The sequence below is a fragment of the Zingiber officinale genome, chromosome 9A, assembly GCF_018446385.1.
Source record: "Zingiber officinale cultivar Zhangliang chromosome 9A, Zo_v1.1, whole genome shotgun sequence".
Classification (NCBI taxonomy): Eukaryota; Viridiplantae; Streptophyta; class Magnoliopsida; order Zingiberales; family Zingiberaceae; genus Zingiber; species Zingiber officinale.
This window is the reverse complement of record NC_056002.1, coordinates 94,628,689-94,655,170: the sequence shown is the minus strand read 5'-3', so window position 1 is coordinate 94,655,170 and position 26,482 is coordinate 94,628,689. Positions and strand designations below refer to the sequence as shown.

At 35.3% G+C, this 26,482-nt stretch overlaps 1 protein-coding gene across 1 annotated transcript; it reads left to right on the top strand.

Annotated features, from left to right (window-relative positions):
* The first annotated feature begins 97 nt into the window (after positions 1–97).
* LOC122019343 lies at positions 98–25,373 on the top strand. The gene is made up of 4 exons (XM_042576819.1): positions 98–154; positions 1,842–1,997; positions 15,573–16,032; positions 25,315–25,373. The coding sequence occupies exons 1-4, from the start codon at positions 98–100 to the stop codon at positions 25,335–25,337; spliced, it is 696 nt and encodes a 231-aa protein (XP_042432753.1). The 3' UTR covers positions 25,338–25,373.
* The last annotated feature ends 1,109 nt before the right edge of the window (positions 25,374–26,482 follow it).

Sequence of the window (26,482 nt, the reverse complement as noted above, 5' to 3'; positions counted from 1 at the left end):
TGTCAGTCAGGCGACATCAAGGGTTTTCGGTGAAAATCCACACTGGTTCTGTCTCTGCAGTGAAGTTTAGGGTTTCTGGCAATACTCTCCTTTCAAAATGGCGGAAGGAAGTGGGTTGGGTGTTTCATCCTCTGCTGTTAAATTATCTACAAAGGTATCACCTTCAAAACCATCGGATTTGCAAAGGCTCAGCTAGTTTGGATAGAAACTATATTGGAACATGGTGTTAGGTCACTTTAACAGTTTTTTTGAAAAACCCATAAAGAAAGGAAGGCATCATGGATATGTTATTTTACATGATCGACACGTAGCAATGATAAAACAATCTCCCTTTAGTATTTTCTTGGACATACAAGTTATGCAGCATATCCATAGTATATTGGTCAATATATTTTAAAATTAGGATTCAACTTCTCAAACCTTTAGATTCTCAAGTATAACTTATAATTATGAATTTTAATCATGAGGTAGTAGTTTATTAAAATAAAATAGTTTTAAAATCTTAATATTTATTTATGTTGATCCGCTTATAGCTCTAGTTATTGGTAAATCACAGCAAATAAGGGCTTGAAATGATCTCATATTATGCCCAACGTGGGTCTAGCATGATTGAATATCAGGCCTAACATTAGGCCTAATATGGAATCATTTCAGACCCTCTTTTGTCATATATTATCATATATAATATTGATCTTGTCGCAGAAGCTTACTAATTATTCAAGTTTTTTAGGTATACTGGTTGCCTTCACAAGAAGAGATGTTTCATTATTGCTTGGTATTGCAAACCATGGTGCTTCGATTTCGATAAATTCAACTAAAGCATTGGATGACCTCTTTCTAACTTCTCAAATAAAAAAGAAGCTGACATATCAAGAATTGAGAAGTTACTTAAATTTTATGTCAATCGTGTTGAAGAAGAAGAAGATGTTTTATTATTTTATAAATTCTACATTTTGTATATATTTATTTGTGTCTTATTTTCTTTAGTACATATAAGGTCCCCCCTTATGTCCTATTTTCACTGCCTGAAGGCGTCTTCGGACACTATTCATATAAAGGCTTTTGCCCCTTTTGGCCCTACAAAATGTGTTAGTCTAATAACTAAAATATTTATCCTACAAAATAAAGTTAGCATAATTATAATAAGTGGTAGTAATTAGTTCCTGTCCTCCCAGGACTAGGAACTAGTCAAGGTCTCAGTTTAGGGATCCAAAATGGACCTAAACTGGACCGACGCCTACTATCCCCTCAACCGGAACACGTCCTCACTTAGTCACTCTCCTCTAGTGACTTACCTTTACTTACCAGTTTGCCAGTTGTCTGGTCTGCAGACACAACTAGATTTCCTTCCAAATATCCGGTCGGCCTGTCGACCTATCTGGACTTTGTACCAGCTATCCGATCAGCCTGTTGACCTAGCTGGACTTCACACCAGCTATCCGGTCGGCCCGTTGTCCTAGCTAAACTTCCCGCCAGATATCCAGTCGACCCGTCGACTTATCTGGACTTCTCACCATATATCTGGTCGGTCTGTCGACTTATCTGGTTAACTCCTGCATACCTGGTAAAGTGGTTAGATCACAATTATACCTAACTTAACTTATTTGTCATTCATCAAAACCTGAATTAGACTGTTAGTGTAAACTACACCAACAGTTCCAATCCAAAAACCATACAAAATTGAAGGAGCATGAATAAATGAGTGGAGGAATATTCCTTCACATATTAGTAAGGTGAGGGATTTGTTTGATCGAGTCTCATCTGAAGAGGTAAAGTTTAAAAACTGTAACTTAAGTTAGGTTAATATAATTTTTTTAACATTTGTTTTAATAATATGACAGGTTATGACTGACATAATCCCTACCCAATATGAAAAATCATTAGTTGAGAATCTTGATTTAGTTGATAGCATTCAACATCCAATGGAGACATTACAATTTGAAGACGATGAAGTAGGAAGTGAAATTAATAAGGGATATTGTAGCTGCATTATTCAAGTAAACCGAATTAAGGAACTAACAATGGAGAATATGCATTTGAATAAAAGGGTGAAAGAATTACTGAAAATAATAGAAAATAAAGACATGCAACCTTAATCAAGCAATCCTATAGTCGATCCTCAATGTGAACCAGTAGCTTTTGGAACAAGAAGTATGAGAAGGCGTGACAGAAGTCGTTATGATTATAGAGATACTCTAATTGATAGCCCATTATGGCTCCAGATTTTACATAAGAGGAAGTAGAGAAATATACAAATATGTAAGTCTATGGAGAACGTTTTACCATAAGTAGAGGGTAAAAAATTTGTAAAAGAACCTGATGTTGTGGACAAGGGGAAAGGAAAATTTGATGTGGATGATATGGAAGAAAAAAGAGACATTGTCACAATAATGGAAGGCAATTCTAAAGAAGAGGCAGAGAAGGATGCAGCTAGGATTGGCCAACTTAACAAAAAGAGAAAATAAGTTATCGTTGTAAGTTCATATTTGCATATAAAATAGTATTATGTTTGATCTAATTCAGTAATTAAATGTGTTTTATGTTTATGGGCATAGTTTATGAAAAAGCAATTTAAAACTTTGAAGAAAAAAACAAGACGAAGATGTGGCCTACGTATTAAAACAATTGGAAAACTTAAAGTATGTTAAATACATAGTTGACATAATTAAGTGATAAGTCAAGATAATTATATGGTTCTCTAATTTAGAAAATTATGTGGTTCTCTAATTTAATTTTGTGATTTATAGTCTCAAGTAATTCTTTTAGTTTAATTATTTTATTTTTCAGTCTGAAATTATCCTTCTCAAGTTTTGCAACTTGAGTTGGGATTTCAGCTTGAATTGGTTTAGTTGTTGAACTTGATTTTATTTGTTCTTAAAGTATTCTATTTTCTTGGGTTAGTTCAATTATTTGAGTTTCAGAAGTAGTTAATTTCTTATTTAAACATGAAATGATTTTTAAAAAACTTTTTACTTAAATCAAAATATACCTCATCAGAACCTTCGGGAACAAGTGCGGACTCGTGGCTTGACTCGGGTTCAAACCCATCTTCCGATTCACTCTCCGATTTTAGTCCGTACGCCATCAGTGTGAGGTAGTTGTTGTGTCTTGGCTCATCATTATCTGATTCCTCTGAGGAAAATTCGTCCCAAGTCGCTTTTAGAGCTTTCTTCTTCTTGAGACTTGGGCAGTCGGTCTTGTAGCGCCCCTTCTTGTTGCATCCAAAGCATGCCACATTCTTGTTGTTCGAGTTGGAGGTGGAGTTGATCTTCTACAAATCCTTGTTGGTGAAGTTCTTCTTGTTAGAGTGTATACTAAAAGTCTAGATTTTTGTATAAATATTTAAGAATCGCATTCGTCAAATATCTACATTTATGCGAAGTGTAGTTGTCCATTGAATTTATATTGAAAATAATATAGTGTGAGAAGACACACAGAAGTTCATGTTATCAGTTCCTTATAAATTATAAACAGTTGTTCACAACTAAGATGGAATGAGACAAACCATTAGAGTGGTTGTAGTGTAATTAGGTATTAGTTTATCTTGACTAATATATTACACTAGTACACTATGAGTATATTGAGCAGGACCATTTGAGGTAGTATCTTTTTATACTGACTATGTAAAAGAATAATACCTCTGCTATTATGGAAGTGTGTACTCTTAATCATGATATAATAACAAGCACGTATACTTAATATTTATTTCTTTAATTTATCAAAGGGTGTGATTTAGCTCGTTAAATCAATAGGCCCGATAAATTGGGAAATGATATTATTTACATGGTGTGTTGTTGATTATAGAATGAAACTGTGTCCTAGTAATCTAGGTTGATGATGTCCCCTTGAGGAGCTCATAAGGATTGTCATGTAAACCCTGCAGGTGGACCTAGTCCGACATGATAATGAAGTTCAGTGGTACTACTCTTGGAGCTAGATATTAATTAAGTGAGTTGTCAGTAACTCATTTAATTAATAGGCATTCGACATCTTAAACACAGAGAGACTAACACACTCATGATATGAGAGAGCCCATATAGTAATATGGGATTGGTGTGGTAGTGCAATAACAATTCTTTAATGGAATGAGATATTATTGATGAACTTGAGTTGAGTGTTCGAGGCGAACACAAGAAGCTCAAGCTCATTGGGAGACCAAAACCAATTCCTCCTCTCGGTCCCTATTGTAGCCTCTTATTTCTAAAGTCTTATATCCACCAAACACAACTTTTTACCCACCTTAAGGTGGTCGGCCAATCCAAGCTTGGAGTCCAAGCTAGAGCCGGCCAAACCAAGGTTAGATGGGTTCAAGTTGTGGCCAACCCTAGCTTGGAGCCCAAGCAAGGGTGGTCGGCCACATTCACATTGAAAGAGAGTTTTAAAATTATAAATCTTTCCTTTTATAGCTTTCTACAAAGGATTAAGAAAAAGGTTTGATATCTTTCCTTATTTGTAGTTAAAAGGAAGATTTTAATTTTTTGATAAATTTTAAATCTTTCTTTATGTAGAAGCCATAGTTTTAAAATTATAAATCTTTCCTTTTATAGCTTTCTACAAAGGATTAAGAGAAAGGTTTAATATCTTTCCTTATTTGTAGTTTAAAGGAAGATTTTAATTTTTGATAAAACTTTTCTTTTTGTAACCATTCACATATTTTAAAAGAGAAATTTTAATTTATAAAACTTTCCTTTTATAACCAACCATGAAGGGATTTAAAGAAAGAAATTTTTTAATTAAAATTTCTTACCGGAAACAATTAAGGAAGTTTTAATTTTTTGTTTAAAACTTTGCTTGTTTGGAGAACAAGCTAAGGGCTGGCCATTAAAGGTTTATAAGGAAGTTTTAATTAAATTTTCCCTCTTAGATATTGGCAAAGAATATAAGGAAATTTTAATTATGTTTAAAATTTTTCTTATTTTTCAAGACCAAGGAATATAAAAAAGATGGTAGAGGTGCCTCATCTCACAACAACACATTTATTATTCCTCTCCTCTCTTCCTTGGTGGTGGTCGGCCCTCTTCTTCCCCTATTCTTCTTCCTTGGTGGCCGGCGGCATCTCATCTCAAGGAGTTGTTGGTGGTCGGATCTTGTTAGAGGAAGAAGGAGAGATAGGAGGCATTGTTTCTTAGCATCCCTTGGAGCTTGGTTGGTGGCCGAAATTCTTCATCTCTAGGAGATTGTTGGTGAACTTGGAAGGAAGAAGAAGGTTTTGGTGGAGTCTCGTCTTGGTAGATCGTCGCCCACACGACGTCTGAGATAAGAAGAGGAATATAATAGAAGATCGTGAGGTCTATAAGCTACAAAAGGTATAACTAGTTATTTAATTCCGCATCATAACTAGTTCATCTTTTGTATAGATCTTGAAAAACCAAACACAAGAGGCTATCGGTTTTTTAGTTATCATTTTTGTAATCAATTTTTTGTTTCGATTTCATGTTTCGATATTGTGCTTCTATTGAGGTCTTCGTAGTTAAACCTAGGTTACTTAAGAAGTTTAGATATCCGATTTCTTTGAAAGACTTTTTCTAGGCAATGGTGGATGCTCTCATACCCAAGAAGGTCATGTGTCTCACCACTTTGACCTGGAAGTCGATCCTTGAAATGGATATTTGATCAACTTCTGTAATATGGTTTAACTTAAGAAGAACACATCGGTTAAATTTGGAGTAAGAATGTTAAACATCGTTCCCATTCCAAATTTAACTTTTGAAGGACAACTTGGATTAATAATGTTAAGTTCTGCTTGCAATCCAAGTTGAACTTCAGTTGAGCACGAGGGTAGCTAGGAAAGTTCTATGCTTGTACAAAATTTTTGTACAGGGGAACTAGAGCGGTCTCCAGGTATAGCAACCAACAATTGGTATTAGAGCTAGGGTTAGCCTCTGTGTGTTTGGTTTTTGTTTAATTATGCACATGTTATACATATTTTAGGCAGGATAATAGTAGGATGTGCAAATAGATTAACTCTGTGGTCGCAGGCTCCAACTATTATAGCCTATTGTGATTGTGTGTGATTGGACCCTCGGACATGTCGAGGGCATTTTATGTGTGTGCATGATTGTACTTATTAAATACAGCAGGAGCTGTATTAGTTTTAGGATTTTACATTTTTGTTCGATCTAGACTTTATATACATTCCTTTGAGGAATATAGGATCGATATATGTAAAATTCTATTTTGTCACGGATCGTATCCTTGTGAGGTGTGGTGTTATTTGAGGACCAGAGGCGCAGCGGAAAAGGAAGTTTGATGGGCGTTACAACACGAGCCCTAGGGTTGGCGGCTAGTTTTGACGACTGCTAGGGCTGGTAGCACACGGAGGGCAGTGATGGAAGAGGCCATAATAGTTGAAAAATTATTTTTCCATATTTATTGCTTTTTATTTACTGTGATGTGTTGTGCATGTGATGTGTGCTTGCATGATAAAATCCTCATCTTAAAAAACTAAGTGGGAGAGGGATTAGTAAATAAATTCCATGGTCTCCATTACTGGTTTGTAAGTGATGCAAACAAACTTACATGTTGGCTCTGAGTGCCTCCCTCCACAACGGATGAGTTTGTTTGCATATCACTAGATCAAACTTCCTAAATGGATGATTATAGTAAATTATTTAGGAGTGTGTGATCTTCTCCAACTGAAGGGACACAATCCTATTTAATGGACTAAGTATCAAGTAATGGTACACACTTAGGTGCATTTAATAGTATCCTTCCCAACATAGGCACTATTATTATTTGTGTGACCAAAAGAATACCAACTATTAATTTGTCATAAAGCTAGGTAAAACCCCCTCTTACAAATGTTTGAATTTGTATACGTCCACACTAACGTGGCATACAAAATTCACGGTATTTGAGGTAATTTTATTTGTCATAAAGTTAGGTTGACAAAATAAAATGGGTAAAACCTCCTCTTACAAACAATTACATATGTATACATCCACACTAACGTGGCATACAAAATTCATGGTGTTTGAGGTAATTTAAGGTTGACAAGATAATTAATGGATAAGACCATCCTCTTACAAATGTCTGAATTTGTATACGTCCACACTAACGTAGCATACAAAATTCACATTGTTTGAGGTATTGGTGAATTTAAATGATATTGTTTTGAGGAATCAATATTATTTTAAATTCTAAAGTTTTGACCAAATATTTGATCGAAGATAAACTAACTATTAATTTTATTTATCATAAAGATAGGTTGACAAGATAATAAAATTAATGGATAAAATCTCCTCTTACAAATGTTTGAATTTGTATACGTCCACACTAACGTGGCAAACAAAATTCATGGGGATTTTGAGGTGTTGGTCTTGACCAAATATTTTTGTGATTCTTGGGATTTCAAATGTTTTTCAATCCCCTAGCTGTTATACTATAGAATAGACTTAGTAGTCCCAATTATAATGATTAGAAACAAAACTTGGACACTAAGGTGGACTGTCCTCTCAGAGAACAATAAAGGTGTATTTTATTCATTAGTTGTTGAAACATGTCTAGTGGTATTATCTACCAGTACCTGGTGTGTAGATACGAGAGACACTGATCATGTCTGTAATTCATTGCAGGGGTTCCAGGAAACCCAACAACTATATTAAGGGGAAATCACCGTCTACATGGACACTACTACAAAAGTAGCAGCTGTTGCAGTGGAAAATGTTTATCCTCTGATAGAATAAAACATGGATTTTGAGAAATTTTCTTTATGTACCAAGTTTAGAAAGAACTTCATTTCAGTTTCTAAGCTATTCAAAGAACTTGATATTCTGTCTCTTTTGATAGCAAAGTTGTTATCAAGAAAAATAGGAAAGTTATCTGTTCTAGTACGTTAGTTGGAAATTTATATATTCTAAATCTAAAAACTCTCACGATGCAACAAATGGAAATTAATAACATATTTTCTAACTCTAATAAGATAAAACAACCTTCAGAAATGAACCAATCATATTTTTGGCATCTAAGGCTAGGTCATATAACTTGAGCAGGATTCAAAGGATAATAGCCAATGAACTTTTGGGTTCATTGGTGGTGGAAAACTTTCCAACCTACGAGTCTTACTTGGAAGGAAAAATGACCAAGAGGCATTTTAAGTCTAAGGGGTATAGAGCCAAAGATGTGTTGGAATTAGTTCATTCTGATTTATGTGGACCTATAACTATCTAAGCAAGAGGTGGTTTTGAATATTTCATCTCTTTTATAGACGACTATTCGAGATAAGGGTACATTTACTTGATGCACCGCAAGTCTAAGTGCTTTGATAAGTTCAAAGAGTACAAGGCTGATATGGAGAAACGTCAAGGTAAAAGTATCAAGACACTACAGTTAGATAGTAGTAGCGAGTACCTCTTAGGAGAGTTTAGGAGTCACTTATCAGAAGTCGGGATTCAATCCCAACTAACTGTACCTGGTACACCCCAACAGAATGGTGTGGCAGAACGAAGGTATAGAACTCTTATGGAAATGATTAGATCTATGATGATGAGTTATTCGGAATTACCAAATTCATTTTGGGGATATACTCTGGAAATGACAATGAACATAGTACCTTCTAAAGTCAGAACCCTCTACTCCCATAGAATTGTAGAATGAGCGTAAGCCTAGTCTAAAGCATATTCAGATTTGGGGTAGTCCAGCACATGTGTTGATGGGAGACATTGTTAAGTTGGACAGGAGTTCACTTGTTTGTGGGTTATCCTAGAGAAACGAAAGAAATGTTTATAGTCCTAAAAATCAGAAGGTCATTATTGACACCAATGCCCAATATTTAGAAGAGGACTATGTTATAAACCACAAGCTTATGAGTAAAATTATTCTTAAAGAAATTAGAGAAGACAAGTTTAAACTAGTACCAACTGTACAAGATGTGATACGACAAGAAACTGCAACACGTGTCACAAATGATGCACAATTGCAGACAGTGCCTCGTCATAGTGGGAGGGTTGTTAGGCAACCTGAAAGATTCATGTTTTGGGATAGTCTTTGGACTTGATCCCTAGTGAACATGAACCTGATCCCCGGACATATGACGAAGCGATCCAAGATAAAGATACAGCATCTTGGCAAAAAGCAATGAATACAGAAATAGAATCTATATATTCTAATAAAGTATGGGAGCTTATAGAACCACCAAATGGTGTAAAAGTCATTGAGTGTAAATAGGTCTACAATAGAAAAAGAGGGATAGACGGAAAGGTGGAAACTTTCAAAGCAAGGCTTGTTGAAAAAGGGTATCAATTATGAGGAAACCTTTTCACCGGTAGCTATGCTTAAATCTATCCAAATTCTTTTATCTTTTGCTGCTCATATGGATTATGAAATTTGGCAAGTGGATGTCAAGACAGCTTTCCTTAATGGAAGTCTTGAAGAAAGCATCCATAAGAAGCAATCAGAGGGGTTCATTGCAAAGGGCAAAGGGCAAAGGGCAAAGAGCATCTAGTATATATGCTCAATCGGTCTATTTATGGACTGAAGCAAAGTTTCAAGGTCTTGGAACATCCAGTTTAATGAAGTAATCCAGACCTATGGATTTATTCAATGTCCGAATGAGTCTTGTGTATACAAGAAGTGTGATGGAAATGTGGTGGTATTTCTTGTACTATACGTAAATGACATTTTTGTTAGTTGGAAACAATATCAAAGTGTTGTTGGAAGTAAGGGTATGGTTGTCCAAGCAATTCGATATGAAGGACTTGGGAGAATGCGCGCATATTCTCGGGATCAAAGCAATAAGGGATCATAAGAAAAAAAAATGTTGTGCTTATCCCAAGCTTTATATATCGATACTATCCTAGCTCGTTTTAGCATGCAAGACTCCATAAAAGGTTTTTCTACCTTTTGGGCATGGAGTATCTTTATCTAAAGAGATGTCTCCGAAGACATCAAAAGAGATTTAAAAAAAATGAAGGCAGTGCCTTATGCTTCAGCTGTAGGGAGCCTAATGTATGTTGTGAACGAGACCGGATATCTGTTTTACCATGGACATGGTTAGTAGATATCAAAGTAACTCAGGACTGAGACGCTGAACTATCGTAAAGCATATATTAAAGTACCTTAGAGGAACTAGAGATTATATGCTAACTTACAAGGCAGATGATATACTCCCTGTGGGTTACACAGATTCCAACTTCCAATCTGAAAGGGACAATAGTAAGTCAACCTCGGGGTTTTGTGTTTACTTTAGGAGGTGAAGCTATAACAATGGAGGAGTGTTAAGCATAGATACTTTTTGGACTCCACCATAGAAGCTGAGTATGTGGCAGCCTTTGAGGCAGCCATAGAAGCTATATGGCTTAGAAACTTCATGATGGACTTAGATGTGATTCTTGGTTTGTCCAAAAATTATTACAGTGTATTGTGATAATAAGTAGTGCAGTAGCAAAATCGAAGGAACCACGAGACCATAAGGCAAGTAAACACATAAAGCTCAAGTACCACCCAATATGAGACATCGTATAACAAGGAGAAGTTGTTGCCGCCTAGATTGCATCAGATGATAACCTGGGAGATCCTTTCACTAAGACCCTTAAGGCAAGAGCTTTTGTTGGGCATGTTGAAGGGTTGGGAATCATATATATGGCAGGGTATATGGCAACATAATCTTTTAGTATAAGTGGGAGATTGATAGAGTGTATACTAAAAGTCTAGCTTTTGTATAAATATTTAAGAATCACATTGGTTAAATGTCTACATTTATGCGAAGTGTAGTTGTCCATTGAATTTATATTGAAGATAACATGGTGTGAGGAAACATATAGAAGTTCATGTTATCAGTTCCTTATGAATTATAAACAGTTGTTCACAATCAAGATGGAATGGGACAAACCATTGGAGTAGTTGTAGTGTAATTAGGTATTAGTTTATCTTGACTAATAAATTACACTAGTACACTATGAGTGTATTGAGCAGGACCATTTGAGGTAGTATCTTTTTATACTAACTATATAAAAGAACAATACCTCTGTTATTATGGAAGTGTGTACTCTTAATCATGATATAATAACAAGCACGTATACTTAATATTTATTTCTTTGATTTATCAAAGGGTGCGATTTAGATCGTTAAATCAATAGGCCCGATAAGTTAGGAAATGATATTATTTATATGGTGTGTTGTTGATTATAGAATGAAATTGTGTCATAGTAATCTAAGTTGATGATTCCCCCTTGAGGAGCTCATAAGGATTGTCATGTAAACTCTGCAGGTGGACCTAGTCCGGCATGACAATGAAGTTGAGTGGTACTACTCTTGGAGCTAGATATTAATTAAGTGAGTTGTCAGTAACTCATTTAATTAATGGACATTCGATATCTTAAACACAGGGAGACTAACACACTCATGATATGAAGGAGCCCATATTGTAATATGGGATTGGTGTGGTAGTGCAATAATAATTCTTTAGTAGAATGAGATATTATTGATGAACTTGAGTTGGGTGTTCGGGGCAAACACGAGAAGCTCAAGCTCATCGGGAGACCAAAACCAATTTCTCCTCTCGGTCTCTATTGTAGCCTCTTATTTATAAAGTCTTATATCCACCAAACCCAACTTCTTACCCACCTTAAGGTGGTCGGTCAATCCAAGCTTGGAGCCCAAGCTAGGGTCGGCCAAACCAAGGTTAGATGGGTTCAATTGTGGCCGCCCCTAGCTTGGAGCCCAAGCAAGGGTGGCCGACCACATTCACATTGAAAGAGAGTTTTAAAATTATAAATCTTTCCTTTTGTAACTTTCTACAAAGGATTAAGAGAAAGGTTTGATATCTTTCCTTATTTGTAGTTAAAAGGAAGATTATTTTTTTGATAAATTTTAAAATTTTCCTTATGTGGAAGCCATGGTTTTAAAATAGAGTTTTAAAATTATAAATCTTTCCTTTTATAGATTTCTACAAAGGATTAAGAGAAAGGTTTGATATCTTTCCTTATTTGTAGTTTAAAGGAAGATTTTAATTTTTGATAAAAATTTTCTTTTTGTAACCATCCACATGTTTTATAAGAGAAATTTTAATTTATAAAACTTTTCTTTTATAACCAACCATGAAGGGATTTAAAGAAAGAAATTTTTTAATTAAAATTTCTTATCGGAAACAATTAAGGAAGTTTTAATTTTTTGTTTAAAACTTTCCTTGTTTGGAGAACAAGCTAGGGGCCGACCATTAAAGGTTTATAAGAAAGTTTTTATTAAATTTTCCTTCTTAGACATTGGCAAAGAATATAAGGAAGTTTTAATTATGTTTAAAACTTTCCTTATTTGTCAAGACCAAGGAATATAAAAGAGAGGGTAGAGGTGTCTCACCTCACAACAACACATCTATTATTCCTCTCCTCTCTTCCTTGGTGGTGGCCGGCCCTCTTCTTCCCCTATTCTTCTTCCTTGGTGGCCGGCGGCATCGCATCTCAAGGAGTTGTTGGTGGTCGGATCTTGTTAGAGGAAGAAGAAGAGATAGGAGGCATTGTTTCTTAGCATCCCTTGGAGCTTGGTTGGCGGCCGAAGTTATTCATCTCTAGAAGATTGTTGGTGGCCGAAACTTGGAAGGAAGAAGAAGGTTTTGGTGGAGTCTCATCTTGGTAAATCATCGACCACACGACGTCTGAGATAAGAAGAGGAATACAATAGAAGATCGTGAGGTCTATAAGCTATAAAAGGTATAACTAGTTATTTAATTCCGTATCATAACTAGTTCATCTTTTGTATAGATCTTGAAAAACCAAACACAAGAGGCTATCGGTTTTTTAGTTATCATTTTTGTAATCAATTTTTCGTTTCGATTTCATGTTTCGATATTGTACTTCTATTGAGGTCTTCGTAGTTAAACCTAGGTTACTTAAGAAGTTTAAATATCCGATTTTTTTGAAAGACTTTGTCTAGGCAGTGGTGGGTGCTCCCATACCCAAGAAGGTCATGTGCCTCGCCACGTTTAACCTGGAAGTCGATCCTTGAAATGGATATTTGATCAACTTCTGTAATATGGTTTAACTTAAGAAGAATACATCGGTTAAATTTGGAGTAAGAATGTTAAGCATCGTTCACAATCCAAATTTAACTTCTGAAGGACAACTTGGATTAATAATGTTAAATTCTGTTTTCAATCCAAGTTGAACTTCAGTAGAGCACAAGGGTAGTTAGGAAAGTTCTATACTTGTACAAAATTTTTGTACAGGGGAACTAGAGCGGTCTCCAGGTATAGCAACCAACACTTCTTTCTCCTGGTGAACATTTTCCTTATCAAGTTCACCAGGTATTCTTCATCGTCTGACTCTATCTGGGTTAGACTCAACTTCAGGTTCCGGCTTGGTCCTGGATTTTTCTTTCGACATTCCTACAACAAGAGCAATACCTTTCTCAGTTTTGGCGTTAGTCTATTCGTGTAGCTCTAATTTATATTAAACAATTTATTTAGATATAAGTCTCTTTTCATTACCTTTGCGTCATTGGTCCCCTCGTGTAGTTCTCTGAGTTTCTCTCATAACTCTTTGGCATTTTCGTGAGGGCCAACGTGATTCAGCTCTTCTTTTGTTAGCCCGCATTGGATTGTGTTGAGGGCCTTGAAGTCAATTTATGTTTTTTCTTTATTTCTGGATTCTAATTTTCTGGGTCCATTGGAATTCTGGCGCTGTCCATTGGTGCCTTGTACCCTTTGATGATGCTGAACCACTAGTCAAAGTCTGTTTTTAAGTACACCTCCATCCATTTCTTCCAGTATGAAAAGTCATCACCATTGAAGAGGGGAGGACAAATGGTGTTGTATCCTTCGTTTTGTGCCATTTCACAGTTGCAGATAGAAAATTAAAAAGAGGTGCCAAGACTTGGTCTTGGATTAGCAGAGTTTGAGATAAAAAAATATATATAAAAGAACTTGAGAGGTGTTGCACCAACTTCAAGTTAAAATCGAATGAAAAATTATCCGAATAGGTAAAGTTTGTTAGTGATAAAAAAAAACTAACATGTTGTGCTATTTTTTATTCATATGTGGTAGAACTTTTTGTTAGTGATAATCTTTATTATAGGAGCATTGAAATTTTATTGCATATCATTACTATATTTTCATTGAAAAACTATAGTAGGGGTTGTCTATATGTTTATTGGATTTGTGAAAAACTTTGGCATGTGATATTTTGTATTCATTTATGGTAGAATTATTGTAAGTGACAATTTTTATTTTAGCGATATTGAGATATTATTGTATACCATGTGTAGATTTTTAGTGTGAAATGCTAGAGTAGGAGTTGTTCACATTTTTATTGTCTTGGTGAAAGGTGATAGAATTTTTTGTGAGTAACAATCTTTATAGTAACAAAATTTGGATTTTATTGTAGATCATGAGTGAATGTTTATTGAAAAGTTATTGTAGAGATTGTTCACATTTTTATTGAGTTTTTAGAGCTAGCTTGGAAGTTGGATGAGATACGTTTTTGGGTATTATTTTCTTGTACTCATCTATGCAACATTCCAATATATTCATGTCTTTCACCATTATCTTGCTTTATTTCCTTCATTTCTTTTCTTACCACTATCATTTGTATTGATTATGTTTCCCTTATATTTCAAATAATGTCTTCATTATTTTATTGTGCACTCTTGTGTATATAGTGGTGGAGATTAGAAGTAAAGCAAGCGTATGGTAGTGCATGAATCCATGAGTAGCTTGAGTGAGCTCCACTATTGTATGTATTTGAAAGAAGAGTCACCATCACTTACCTTGTGAGGATATTTGGTTATCATTCTCAATTTATTAATTGTGGATTGAAGTTATCATACTTGTTAATTAATGTATGAATTGAATTCATGAGTGCTCTGGTCATTTGAATTTGGCAATCCTAAATAACTTTCTTTTCACTATTTTCTATGTATGATTGAGAATTGTTAGGGGAATGCACGTTAATTATTTTCTTCTTTTGTTGATTTGCTCGAGATGAGCAAGAATAAGTGTGGGGGAGTTGATAATGAGCATTTTATTGGTTATTTTGGCTCTTAGACTTAGGATTTTTACCTTCTCGCATTCTTAATATTGTATTTATGTTATGTTTTGTGAGTATGATTTATTTTGGACTTAATTATAAATTTCTTACAATTTATAGAATTTAATTCCATATTTTTATGTATTTTTGTAGAAAATTCAAAGAACCATGGATTAGGGTCAAATCGGATCGAATTTAGCCTGATTTGGAGGTCAAATGGGGTAGATCAAGTAGAATCAGTGTGGACCGTTGATCAAGATCCAGTGAGATCCTGCCCCTTCAGTAAGATCAAGTGATCCAACCCTTCATCATGATTTAAAATGATCTGGACCGTTGATCAAGATCAAGATATCCAAGGATTGATTTAAGAAGTGGAGCTCCAATTCAGATTTGATCCAAAAACTTACTCTTCAAACCCAATCTTCAAACTCATTCTTAAGCCCGATTATAAAAGCTCAATTTCATCTTCTTATTGGATCCGGATCCGAAACTCACTCAAATCTTTCCTTACCAAACCCGAAACCCATTCAACCATTAAGAACCTTACCTCTTCACGCGATGCACAGTGTCGATTCCATCCTCTGTTCGCGCGATTCTTCTGTGCTCGCGGGCTAGGGTTCACGCGACACCACAGCCCCTCTTCCTCTCTTCTTCCTTCTCTCCGGCCGGTGGCCCCGTTTCTTCTCTTCCCTTGCCGCCGGCCGGCCAACCACAGCCCATCACTCCTTCTCCTTCTCGATTTCCAGCAGCGACGGTAGCAGCACAGTGGCGGGAGCAGCAGGCGACGGCAGCAATTTCCGACCAACTCCACCTCACCGGAGGGGTTCTCCGGTGAGACCTTCACACTCCGGCACTTTTCCAAGGCTCTACCTACTGGGGTTCAGGCGGCAGAGCATAGCTCCCGGCGGCAGTTCATTCCAGCACCTCCATCTTCATTTCCAGCCAACTTCCAACAGAGGGGTTCTCCGTTGGAAGATTGGCTTCACCGTTGTTGAAGCTAGCAGCAACCAGCAAAGTGAGCTACTGTCCACCAGTTTTGAGGGTTCCGAGCCGGGTCTTTCGTGTGACGACGAGGGTAGTTGTTGGAATCGGTAGATGAAGTGTGAATTGTGGTTGGAATTCTTAGTTTATTTCATATTCATAACTTAGTTTAATTCTATTCATTGTTTATGTTTACTTGTGTTGATGTTTTGTGGTTGAATGTTTGTATTAACTTAATTTTCATGTTTAAACTGCATGTACCATGCTTAATTAGCTTCAAGCCTACAATGTGTTCGATGAATTGCTTCAACCAATAGTTAGGTTTAATTTGATGCATTTTAGTTTGTTTAATTCTTGTTTTGTCTTGTTCTTTAAATTTCGATAAGTTCTAGTTTTGATTGAATGTAATTAGGATAGATTAGTTTAGACTTTCATTACATGCTTTAGGCTTCATTACATTCTTAGTTTCGTTAATGCTTTATTTCATGTTATGTCCATTGATAGATAATCTTGTATCGTAGTGTAGCAATGCGATGTAGGAAAATCTTCAATGGTTAGTTAAGATAGACATAGTTTTCTTTACTTGCATTATCTTTCATTTATTAGATTAAGTTTCATTTAATGCTTTATCATTTCATTCCGTAGGTTAATTGTGTTGATAGTTAAATCATAACGTAGAGTGACAATTCGTTGTGGATTAATTGTTGACACTTAGTTAGATTTCATTTCAGCATTAGATTAGTTTTCTACTTGTGCTTTTAATTTGTTAGATTTAGAATCAAAATCCAAAACCCCATTTCCATATTGAAACCCCCAAAAAATAGAAATAACATACGACCCTAAATTTACCATCCTATCGTTACTTTCGTTGGTGGATGACCCGAGTCATTCCTATGCTACATTAACATAGGAGGGGTTTGGTATTTCATCATTTGATGCTCAATTCGCGATAAAATTGGGCCTTAATCAGTCCGCTGACTCCCTGTATGGTTTTTTCTCTTTTATTTTGTTTTCTTGTGTTGATTCTGCTTATTCGCTGTCTGTCGATCTGCCACAGACCAATCTACAGCCCGCCGATCCACAGCCCATCGACTGCAGCAGCTACCAGCCGCCCACTAGGTCCGCCACCTCCCTGTTTTTTCTATACTTTTGTTTTTTTCTGGTGTTGATTCCACTATCTGCCGGTCCGCCATCCACCAGTCCACCGCCGACCGGTCCTGGGCCCGTCGGTCCGCTGCCCGCCAATTGCAGCAGGAACCTACTAGGTCTGCCACCTCCCTCTCTGTTTTTTCTCTAGTTTTGTTTTTTTTTCTTGTGTTGATTTCGCTGTCTGCCAGTCCGCCGCCGACCAGTCTACCACCTGTCGGCGCCGGTCCACCGCCCACCAGTTCACCGCCCACCTATCCACTGTCGGTCGACTGCAACAGCCACCCACTAGGTCCGCTGCCTCCCTCTCTTATTTTTTTTCTCTATTATTTTTTTTCTTGTGTTGATTCATTGATTGGATTGTATGTGATTTTGTTCTCTTGATCTCTTCTATTTTAAATTATTCTATTGACTATCAACTATCATTACCAAGTATGAAAATTAATATTATTCAATGGTACAGTATTATGCAAGGTAAATAGTAAACTCATTGTATTGTTTTCTCATTTGTTTTGCAAAGTCATTGTCTTATTAGGAAGCCCCCAGCCACTAGGTCACCACTGCTCAAGTCATTCACATAAGTCAAGGTTAATTTTTTTTACTATTTTTATTTTTTTTTTACTTTTTTTATTTCAATTTAAATTAGGGGTTTAGGGTTTAAATTAATTGTGATTTGTGAATATTAATTTAATTACATCATGTACATGACTTTATTTTTAATTATTTATTTATGTAGATTATGGAGAGGTTTTTTAAACCTAAATGTTTTCGTGAGGGTTCTTCCAATGATCCTAATATTAGTAAGTTGTGGAAATTCAATCTCATGTGGAATTAGATTTAAATGATATTGTTAGTGATCCTGGATTACAAAAATCAATTGAAGAGTTTGATATTTCTATTCGAGATCCAGTCCGAAGAGAGTACTTGATAGGGGGTACTGCCAACCAATTGGGCATATGTATCCAAAAAGATCTTTTGGTAATCAAGAAAAGAGTTTCCAAGATAGTTGGTATAAAATATATGCATGACTAGAATATAGCATATCCAAAGATGTGGTGTTTTACTTATGGTGTTATCTTTTTAAACCATCAAATAAAGGAGGTCGATATAAAGAAGATGCCTTTGTAAAAACGGGATTCATTAATTGGAAAAATGCTTTAGAAAGATTTAATTTGCATAATGGTGTCGTAGATAGTTGTCACAATCATGCTAGAGTACAATTTGAATCTTTTCAAGATCAAAGACATAGTGTTTCAAATATATTACGAGCACATGGGCAAGATATAGAGGTTTCTTATCGCACTCGTTTAACATCAATATTGGATGTTACGCGATTTCTTTTGAAGCAGGGACTGTCTTTCCGTGGGCATGATGAGTCAAGTAATTCTTTAAATAGAGGAAACTTTCTTGAATTGCTTCAATGGTACAGTCAACGAAATGAGGAAGTTTCAAAGGTTGTTAATCAAAATGCTCTCGAAAATAATCAAATGATTTCTCCAACAATTCAAAAAGACCTTACACATGCTTGTAACTTTGAGATCACACTTTCCATAATTGAAGATATTGGAAATAATGTTTTCTCCTTAATGGTTGTTGAATCTCGAGACATTTCAGTGAAGGAGCAAATAGGAGTTGTTTTGAGATATGTGAACAAAAGAGGACAGGTGATTGAACGATTCCTTGTAATTGTACATGTATCTGACACTAGCTCTTGTTCTTTGAAGGATGCTATCGATGCTTTATTTGTGAAACATGGATCATCATTATCTAGATTGAGAGGTCAAGGATACGATGGAGCTTCAAATATGCGAGGTGAATTCAATGGGTTAAAATCTCTCATTTTACAAGAAAATCCATATGCAGGGTATATTAATTGTTTTTCTCACCAATTATAGTTAGTTATTGTTGCTGTTGTCAAGAGTAATCTCAATGTGAGTGATTTTTTTTAACTATCACTATGATTGTCAATACGACGGGAGCATCATATAAAAAGAGAGATCAACTTAGGCAAATTGAACATGATAGGATTGTTGCAATGTTGGAGGGTGGAGACATTAGTATGAACAGTGGCAAAATCAAGAAACTAATTTAGTAAGGCCAGGAGACACTCATTGGGGATCACACTACTTGACATTGGGTCGTCTATTATCTATGTGGCCTTCAGTGATACAAGTGTTGGAGAATATTTATGATGATTCTAGTTCTTTTGATGGTAGAGGGGTTGCCGAAAGTTTGATTCAGAAAATGGAGAATTATGAATTTGTTTTTATGTTGCACTTGATGAAGATGATATTGGGAATGACACATGAGTTGTCACTTGTGTTACAACAAAAAGATCAAAATATTGTCCAAGCCATAAGTTTGATTGAGAGTGTGAAAGATTAATTTCAAATATTTAGGGAAGAAGGATGACATACAATTACAGATAAAGTCAACACATTTTGTGAGTTGAATGAGACCCCAGTGCCGGAGATGAAAGACAATTGTTTGATTGGTGGTCATTGTAGGCGTAGAAGGCAAGTACTCACCAATTTACATTATTATCGTGTGGAGATTTTCTATCAGGTATTATTTCTAAAAAAAATTATTATTATTATATTCATCAATAAGATTTTCTTTACTTATTAATTATTATTCTTGCAAATTACAATGTTAGGTTGTTGATTTAGTTATACAAGAGATGAATACTCGTTTTTCAAAAGTTGGCACGGAATTGCTTAGTTGTACAGCATGTGTTCATCCAAGGAATTCTTTTTCTGAATTCAATGTTCAGAAACTCGTTCAACCTTGTAATTTATATCCTGAGGACTTCTCAACAAATGATTGTATAGTTATTGAACAACAACTTCAAAATTTCATTCATAATATACGACAGGATCCATATGTTTCTGGAATTGAAGATTTGGGAAGTTTTGCTCAGAAAATTGTTGAAACTCTAAAAAAACAAGCTTATCCATTGGTTTATCATCTGATTGATATGGCATTAGTTTTACCAATTGCGACTACTTCTGTTGAAAGAGTATTTTTTGCGATGAAGACGATAAAGACTGATTTACGTAACAGAATGGGAGACGAGTGGATGAATGAAAGTCTTGTCGTATACATTGAGAAAGATATCTTTTCAACAATTGAAAATGAGCAAATATTGCAACATTTTCAAAAGATGAAAAGCCGCAGGATGCAGTTGCCTCCTCTTTCTTATCCAATGACCACCTAATATGTCACCAAGTGTTAACCAATACTTCAATAAGAAATAGTCTAATTGTAATTTATTAATTTAGTATTTTATCTTTTTATGATGTCAAATTGAACATTTTGTTATTAAATATATTTATTATGTTACAAAAGATATTCTGTTAGCCCTCGTTAAAATTTATCTCTAGATCCGCTCCTGGTCATATGTCATAGTATGACCAGTTTAGCTCCTTAAAAAATGACACCTATAGATAAATGACAATAGTATTTAATACATATCCAACGCTTATTATGTGTGTGTGTGTATAATACTTACAGCTTTATCAAAAATAGTAGTATAATTTTCTGTGATGCCAAGAGAGTTATAATAAATTATATAACCTTCCTCCAGGCTATGACCATTAGATGCCAATGATCATTTTCATTATTTAGTGGATAGAAAATATATATAATAGTCTTGGCTTCATCAATTTTAGCACTCTGTTTTAATGAATTCACGTGCATCATTCCAAATATTTCCTAAGTTAACAAGATAAATTTTTAGTTGACTACATCCGTTATATATAAAAACAAGATCAGGTGCTTAAATACTTACTTGAAATTCAACCCCACAAAATATGGATGGATAGTATTGTGAGTTAGAAGTTTTGACTTTATTAGCTAGAATAGTCCAATAAACATTTATGCAATCCCCATTAGTGTATTGAGTCCAATCAAATATTGTCATAAAAGATTACATATCTAAAGAGAAAGTATCATTACACCATATTGGATGCACTGTAACCCTACATAATCAGTCAAAAAATAAAATAAATAAGTTAGCACTATTAATTATTATTCAACTCCAATAATCATCACTGGTTAACATGATTATGCAATTACACTAACAACTTACTTACTTTAACTGATTCAACTTCAATAATGCATCTACTATCACACCATCTTTATTCTTCTTAAAAAATATCTTCGCTTGTTGAAAAAATTCAGATTCTAACATGTCAATAAGGATTACAAAATAAATCTACCCTACCTTCAATATTTTGTCTTGGACATTTTAAGTTCAACACATTTTATTTTTTATATTTGATGAACATATGTTTCCAGTCTTTGATGGGGCAAGAGCTTCTGGTTCTACATCCTAATAATCTATTTGCTTTTTTTTACACTCAGCTATTTGTTTTCCCTGAGTTCTCTTTATTTTGGGGCCTAGTTCAAAATTAGTTGGTAGTCTTGATGGATTATGTTCTAAGCCCTCTTTATCTGTGGTAGGGGATGTTCGTGGTTCTTCTGAGACCTTGCTTTGCAAGAGTTTTTGGAGATCTTTGATTTTATTTTTGGCATCATCTATGATTTTGTCTTTTACAATTAAAATTATGTTGTCCACAAGAACATTGCTAGTGTTAGCAATTTTTCCACTCCTATCTCGTAAGTCATGAAGTTGACTTATTTGAAGATCTTTTTCTTTAAGCATACTCTCCATCTCAGCAATTAAAATATCCTTTGATGTTAAGAGACTATTCTTTTCATCTATGACAGTTGCCATGTTGCTATTAGCATTCTCCAAACTTTTAACAGCTTTCTGTAATTGTTGCTTTAAATTTTCAATTTGTTCTCCCTTTTCCTTACACTGACTACAGTCTACCATCTCTGGCCACTGCAATATACCTTCTTACCCTTGATGTGAAGATCCTTAGCCAACCAACTCAAGGGATTGAGTTAGTGGAGCCTAGTTTGGTAGTAAATCTAACTCTGACTCTACCGAAATTAAATCTACAACAATTTTACCTGTAGTCACATGGTCTATCAAATTTTTTACTGTGTCAACATAATAGTTAGGCCAACTCCACCGTAGGATTCTAGAAAATTGTTCAGGATGGTTTAGATCAATGATGTTGATATGGTCACACACTCATACCTACAATATGAAAAATAAATAATATTCATAGCAAATATCGTGAGATAAATATAATCTAACTTACAGCCAAAATATTTGGAAATCTCTTGAGCTAGGGGGCCATGGGCATTGAATCAACAAGTAGTTTTGGTCTCAATGTAAGCTCCAAGCCAATGACTTCTAATTGAAGAGCCATAAAATTGTATACCACATTGCACCAATTAACCCTAGCTAAGTTATCAAAATCATCTACATAGTCAATTAGGGATAGCATAAGTATTCTAAGAGCGCTACTACTACCATAAAATAGAACAATTGTAAAAAAATATAGGATACATAGCAGACAGTACAGCTTGTCATTTGATCTTGACTTCCTTATAAGTTTCTCCAAATGTTTGGTAGAACAATTGTAACGACCCAATTTTCCTCATTAGGAGTTTTAAAAGTTCTTAAAAATATTTAGAAATGCTATAGAAATATTCTAGAGATTTTTAGAAATTTTTAGAGTATTTTTATGCAATTTTTGGAGTTCATTTGGTATTTTTACCAAGAGGAAGAAGTTTAAAATGTATATATATAAAAAAATTTGTTGAAACCGGGTTTTGAACCCAAGACCCCGGACCCGAATCCGGGCTTAGCCAACCAACTGGTCTGAAAACGTTTTGTTAATTATATATGGAACAAATAGTATTTAAAGAATAGTTGGTAACAGAAAATAATTAGAAGAAAAAAAAAGGGGTTTCGGCTGAGGTTCGAACCCGCAAAGCCCCAACCCGATCCAAGTCTTAAGCGAAACGAGCTAGCCAAAAGACCAAGCAAGTATTTCGTAAACAAATTTATAAGGAATTGGTCTTAAGCCATAACTGAATTAGAAAATACCTAAGTTATAAGAAGAGATTATTTTCCTCTCCCGTGACCTAACCTTTCCCCTCTCCTCCTCCCTTCTGCGCGCGACGGTGTTTCGGCTCGAGGAAGACGAAGCCGACGGAGCTAGGGCTCAACTCCGGTGGCCGGCAAAGGTTCCCTTCCGGCGGATCTTCACCAATCGAGACCACCTCGGCAGGAGGGCCCGTAGGCATGAGGAAGCGGCCGGGAAACTCAAGCTTCGCCGCAAACCCTAGATCTCTCTCCTTCGGTTGTAAGTCCAAGAAACCGAGGTGAGTTGCTACTCACCTGCAGTAGGAGTAGTTCCGAGTTTTGATTTGTTTTTATGGCTTTCAGATTTTAGGTTGTAGAGATTTTTGGTTTTATGCTTACTGTCGTGAGTTAGATTTCTGAAGCATGTAGTAGTAGTTTTGGATTTTGTTCCTTCTTGACTTCAAGTTATGTTGTCTTGAAACCTTCTGTCGTGAACCCTAAAGAAGAAAAGATGATGGTTAGTATAGAATGAGCATGTAGGTTTGGGTTTTTTGTGAATTCTTGCAAAATAGTTAGGAAAGAGTTTTTGTTTTGTTTTTCCCTGCCGTGGTATTGAGCATGAAGAACAGTTATACCTTGTTTCCCTTATTGCGGCATTGAGCATGAAGAATAGAGTATTGAGCATGTATTTTCCTTCATGTTGTTACCCTAATGGTTTCTATTACTAATAGATTTAATAACAGAAGAATGGTTTTCCATGCTAGATGAATGCTAGATGAATGTTACAGAAGCTCTTATTATGTTTAATTTCTGTTTAAAGTGTTCGGAGTTCTTGATCATGAGGTTTTAAGCGTTGTACCATGTTATTTTTAGGCATTTCAGTTTAGTATGGCATGCAGATTTTATTAAGTTATAATGCAGAATCTAATTAAGTTAGTATGCAGAATTGTGTTAGCTTAATATGCAGCATTTTAGTGTGCAGAATTCATTTACCCTTAGCTGAACATGTGCGGATTTTTTTAGATTCCTTGCTATTGGAATAACATGAGCAGATTTTTATAAGTATAGTATGCAATGTTTCAATTGTTTTTAGTTCTTTTTAGTATGAGATAGTTTTATGCTTTTAGGTTGCTTGTGACCTTAAACAGATTCAGTTTTGTTGGTTTAGCATTGGAATAGCTAGAGATTATTGAGTAGCATGCATTCTTTGCTCTCTTTCTTTATCTCTGTTGTAGCAAGATTTAAGTTTTAATTCCAACAAGTTTTAGATTTAGTTTAAGCTTGTATGATATGCAGACTTTCATAGGTATTGCTTGCAGATTTTAGATAAGCTTAGTATGCAGATTTTGTTAAGCTTAGTATGCAAATTTTAGATAAGCCTAATATGCAGATTTTTGTTACGCTTTGCATGCAGATTTATGTTATGCTTTGTATACAGATTTTTGTTTAAGCATTTCAGTGTTAGAATTTGTTTAAACATTTCAGTTTTGTAAGAGACATTCTTTTATAAGAAAAGTATAAGAAAGATAAAGAACAGTATAAGAAAGATAAAGGAAAGAAAGAAAAAGGCCAAGGCCTCAAGTAGATCCCAAAGTCAAGACTTTAGGGATTTTGGCACACAAGGTGCTTATTAAAATGCCAAGGCATTATATATTAGAAGTATTAAAAGATAACAAGTATTTTACTTTTATCAGTGGCACTGTACTGGACTCTCAGTTGTCCTTGGGTTGGGCTCCCATAGTCGTCCCTAGGTTTAGATAACCTAGTAGTAACGGCACGGCCGACGGTCGACGGTCGACGACCCGAGGGTCGCCAAATGGGCCGCCAAATGGGTCGGGTCGTTACAAAAGTAAAAGCAAGTACAGTTGTCGGGCCCAAGAAAAGTTAATTACTATTTTGAAGTATTATAAGTATAAGTTTTTGAACAAGTAAAGCAAGTTTTACATAAGTATAAAGTATTAAAGAATAAGTTTTAAACAAGTGAATTAAAGAATAAGTTTAGAATAGATGAATTAAGTTTCACTTTATTTTTAGAATCAGCAAGTTGAGTTTTCTTTTATGCTAGCATGCTATTTAGATTAGCTTACTGTTCTTTGCTAATTTCTGAGCATGAGTAGCTTTACATATTTAGCCTTTCAGTATGTTTCTTTCACTAGTAGATGAGCATGAGTAGATTTCCTTTTGAGCATTCAGTTTTAGATTTCAGTATATTCTCATGCATATCGAGATTTTGTGAGTTAGACTAAGCATTTTGCTTATAGATTGCATTTCCTCTTACTACAGATACAGGAAAGGAAAAGATATAGAAAGGAAGGCGACAAGGAGGTGCGGATGGATGTGTGATGTCAGGACTATGGAAGCCTTGGGACTAGGAAAGAAGTTTTAATTTTAGTTTCCGCATTTTAGTTATTGTAAACATTTGAGTTGTATTTTAAGTTCATGTCATTTGAGATTATTCTGTTTAGATTGCATGTAGGATGAGTCCAGTTTAGTAAGTAGATATTTGTGTGTTTGATACTTATTTAACTGCGTGGGTGTTTGATAAATGTTCCAGCCGCCTGTGGCTGATGTATACTATGCTTGTATCTTGGTTTATGGTCACCGGTACAAGGGAGATTTTGCCGAAATTTTTCGGTAGGGTTTCCTTGTGATTTTTAATCATACCGGTTAAGTAGAGTTAGTAGTTAAGTAACGATCATCCTTAGAATGTAGTAGTAGTAAGAAGGGTGGTCGTTACAACAATCAAACTCTTGGGAAAACTCCATGTATAGTTGATTGGAGACATCATTTAAATCGAGACGAACTATCTCTCCATTGTTTTGTAGGCCTAAAATCGGTGCAACATCTACCTTGATAAATTTTAATTTTTTTTCCCCAGTGGAAGATGAAGTTGTGTTCCTCCTTATCCCAATTATCAAACATATTCTAGACTTGAGCTCTTACAAAGGAATTAATAGGGAGGTCGAGGATTTACAAAAAGAGTGCCTTTCGAATCATCTGTTCTTGTTCTACAGATGGTTGAACAGAAGAAATAAATTTCTTGAAATGGCAAAGGGTACTTTTCTAGTTCATTATTTTAGTTCTTCCTCTGTTGACATAACTTGGATAACTGGGTCAAGCATCACCTCTACTTATCAACGCTTCTTTTGTAACCATTCCGAACTTAGCAACCATAAATCAACAATCACACACAGAAAAAAAAACTCTTAGATTCTGTAATAACGGCTATGCTCTTATTCTAACAATGCCCTCTAACAATAACACAAACCTTAAGTGAAATCATTATAGATATTACCACTAAATAAGCAACGAAGCTACATACAAAATCAATAGTTGGATGTCGATGATGCTAGAAGCACATCTTGAATGGAGCTACGTAGTTGCCTTTGAAAAGATAACTACGGCCGAAATAGGAGACTAGGAGATTGTGATGTGATTCAAACGTTGGCCT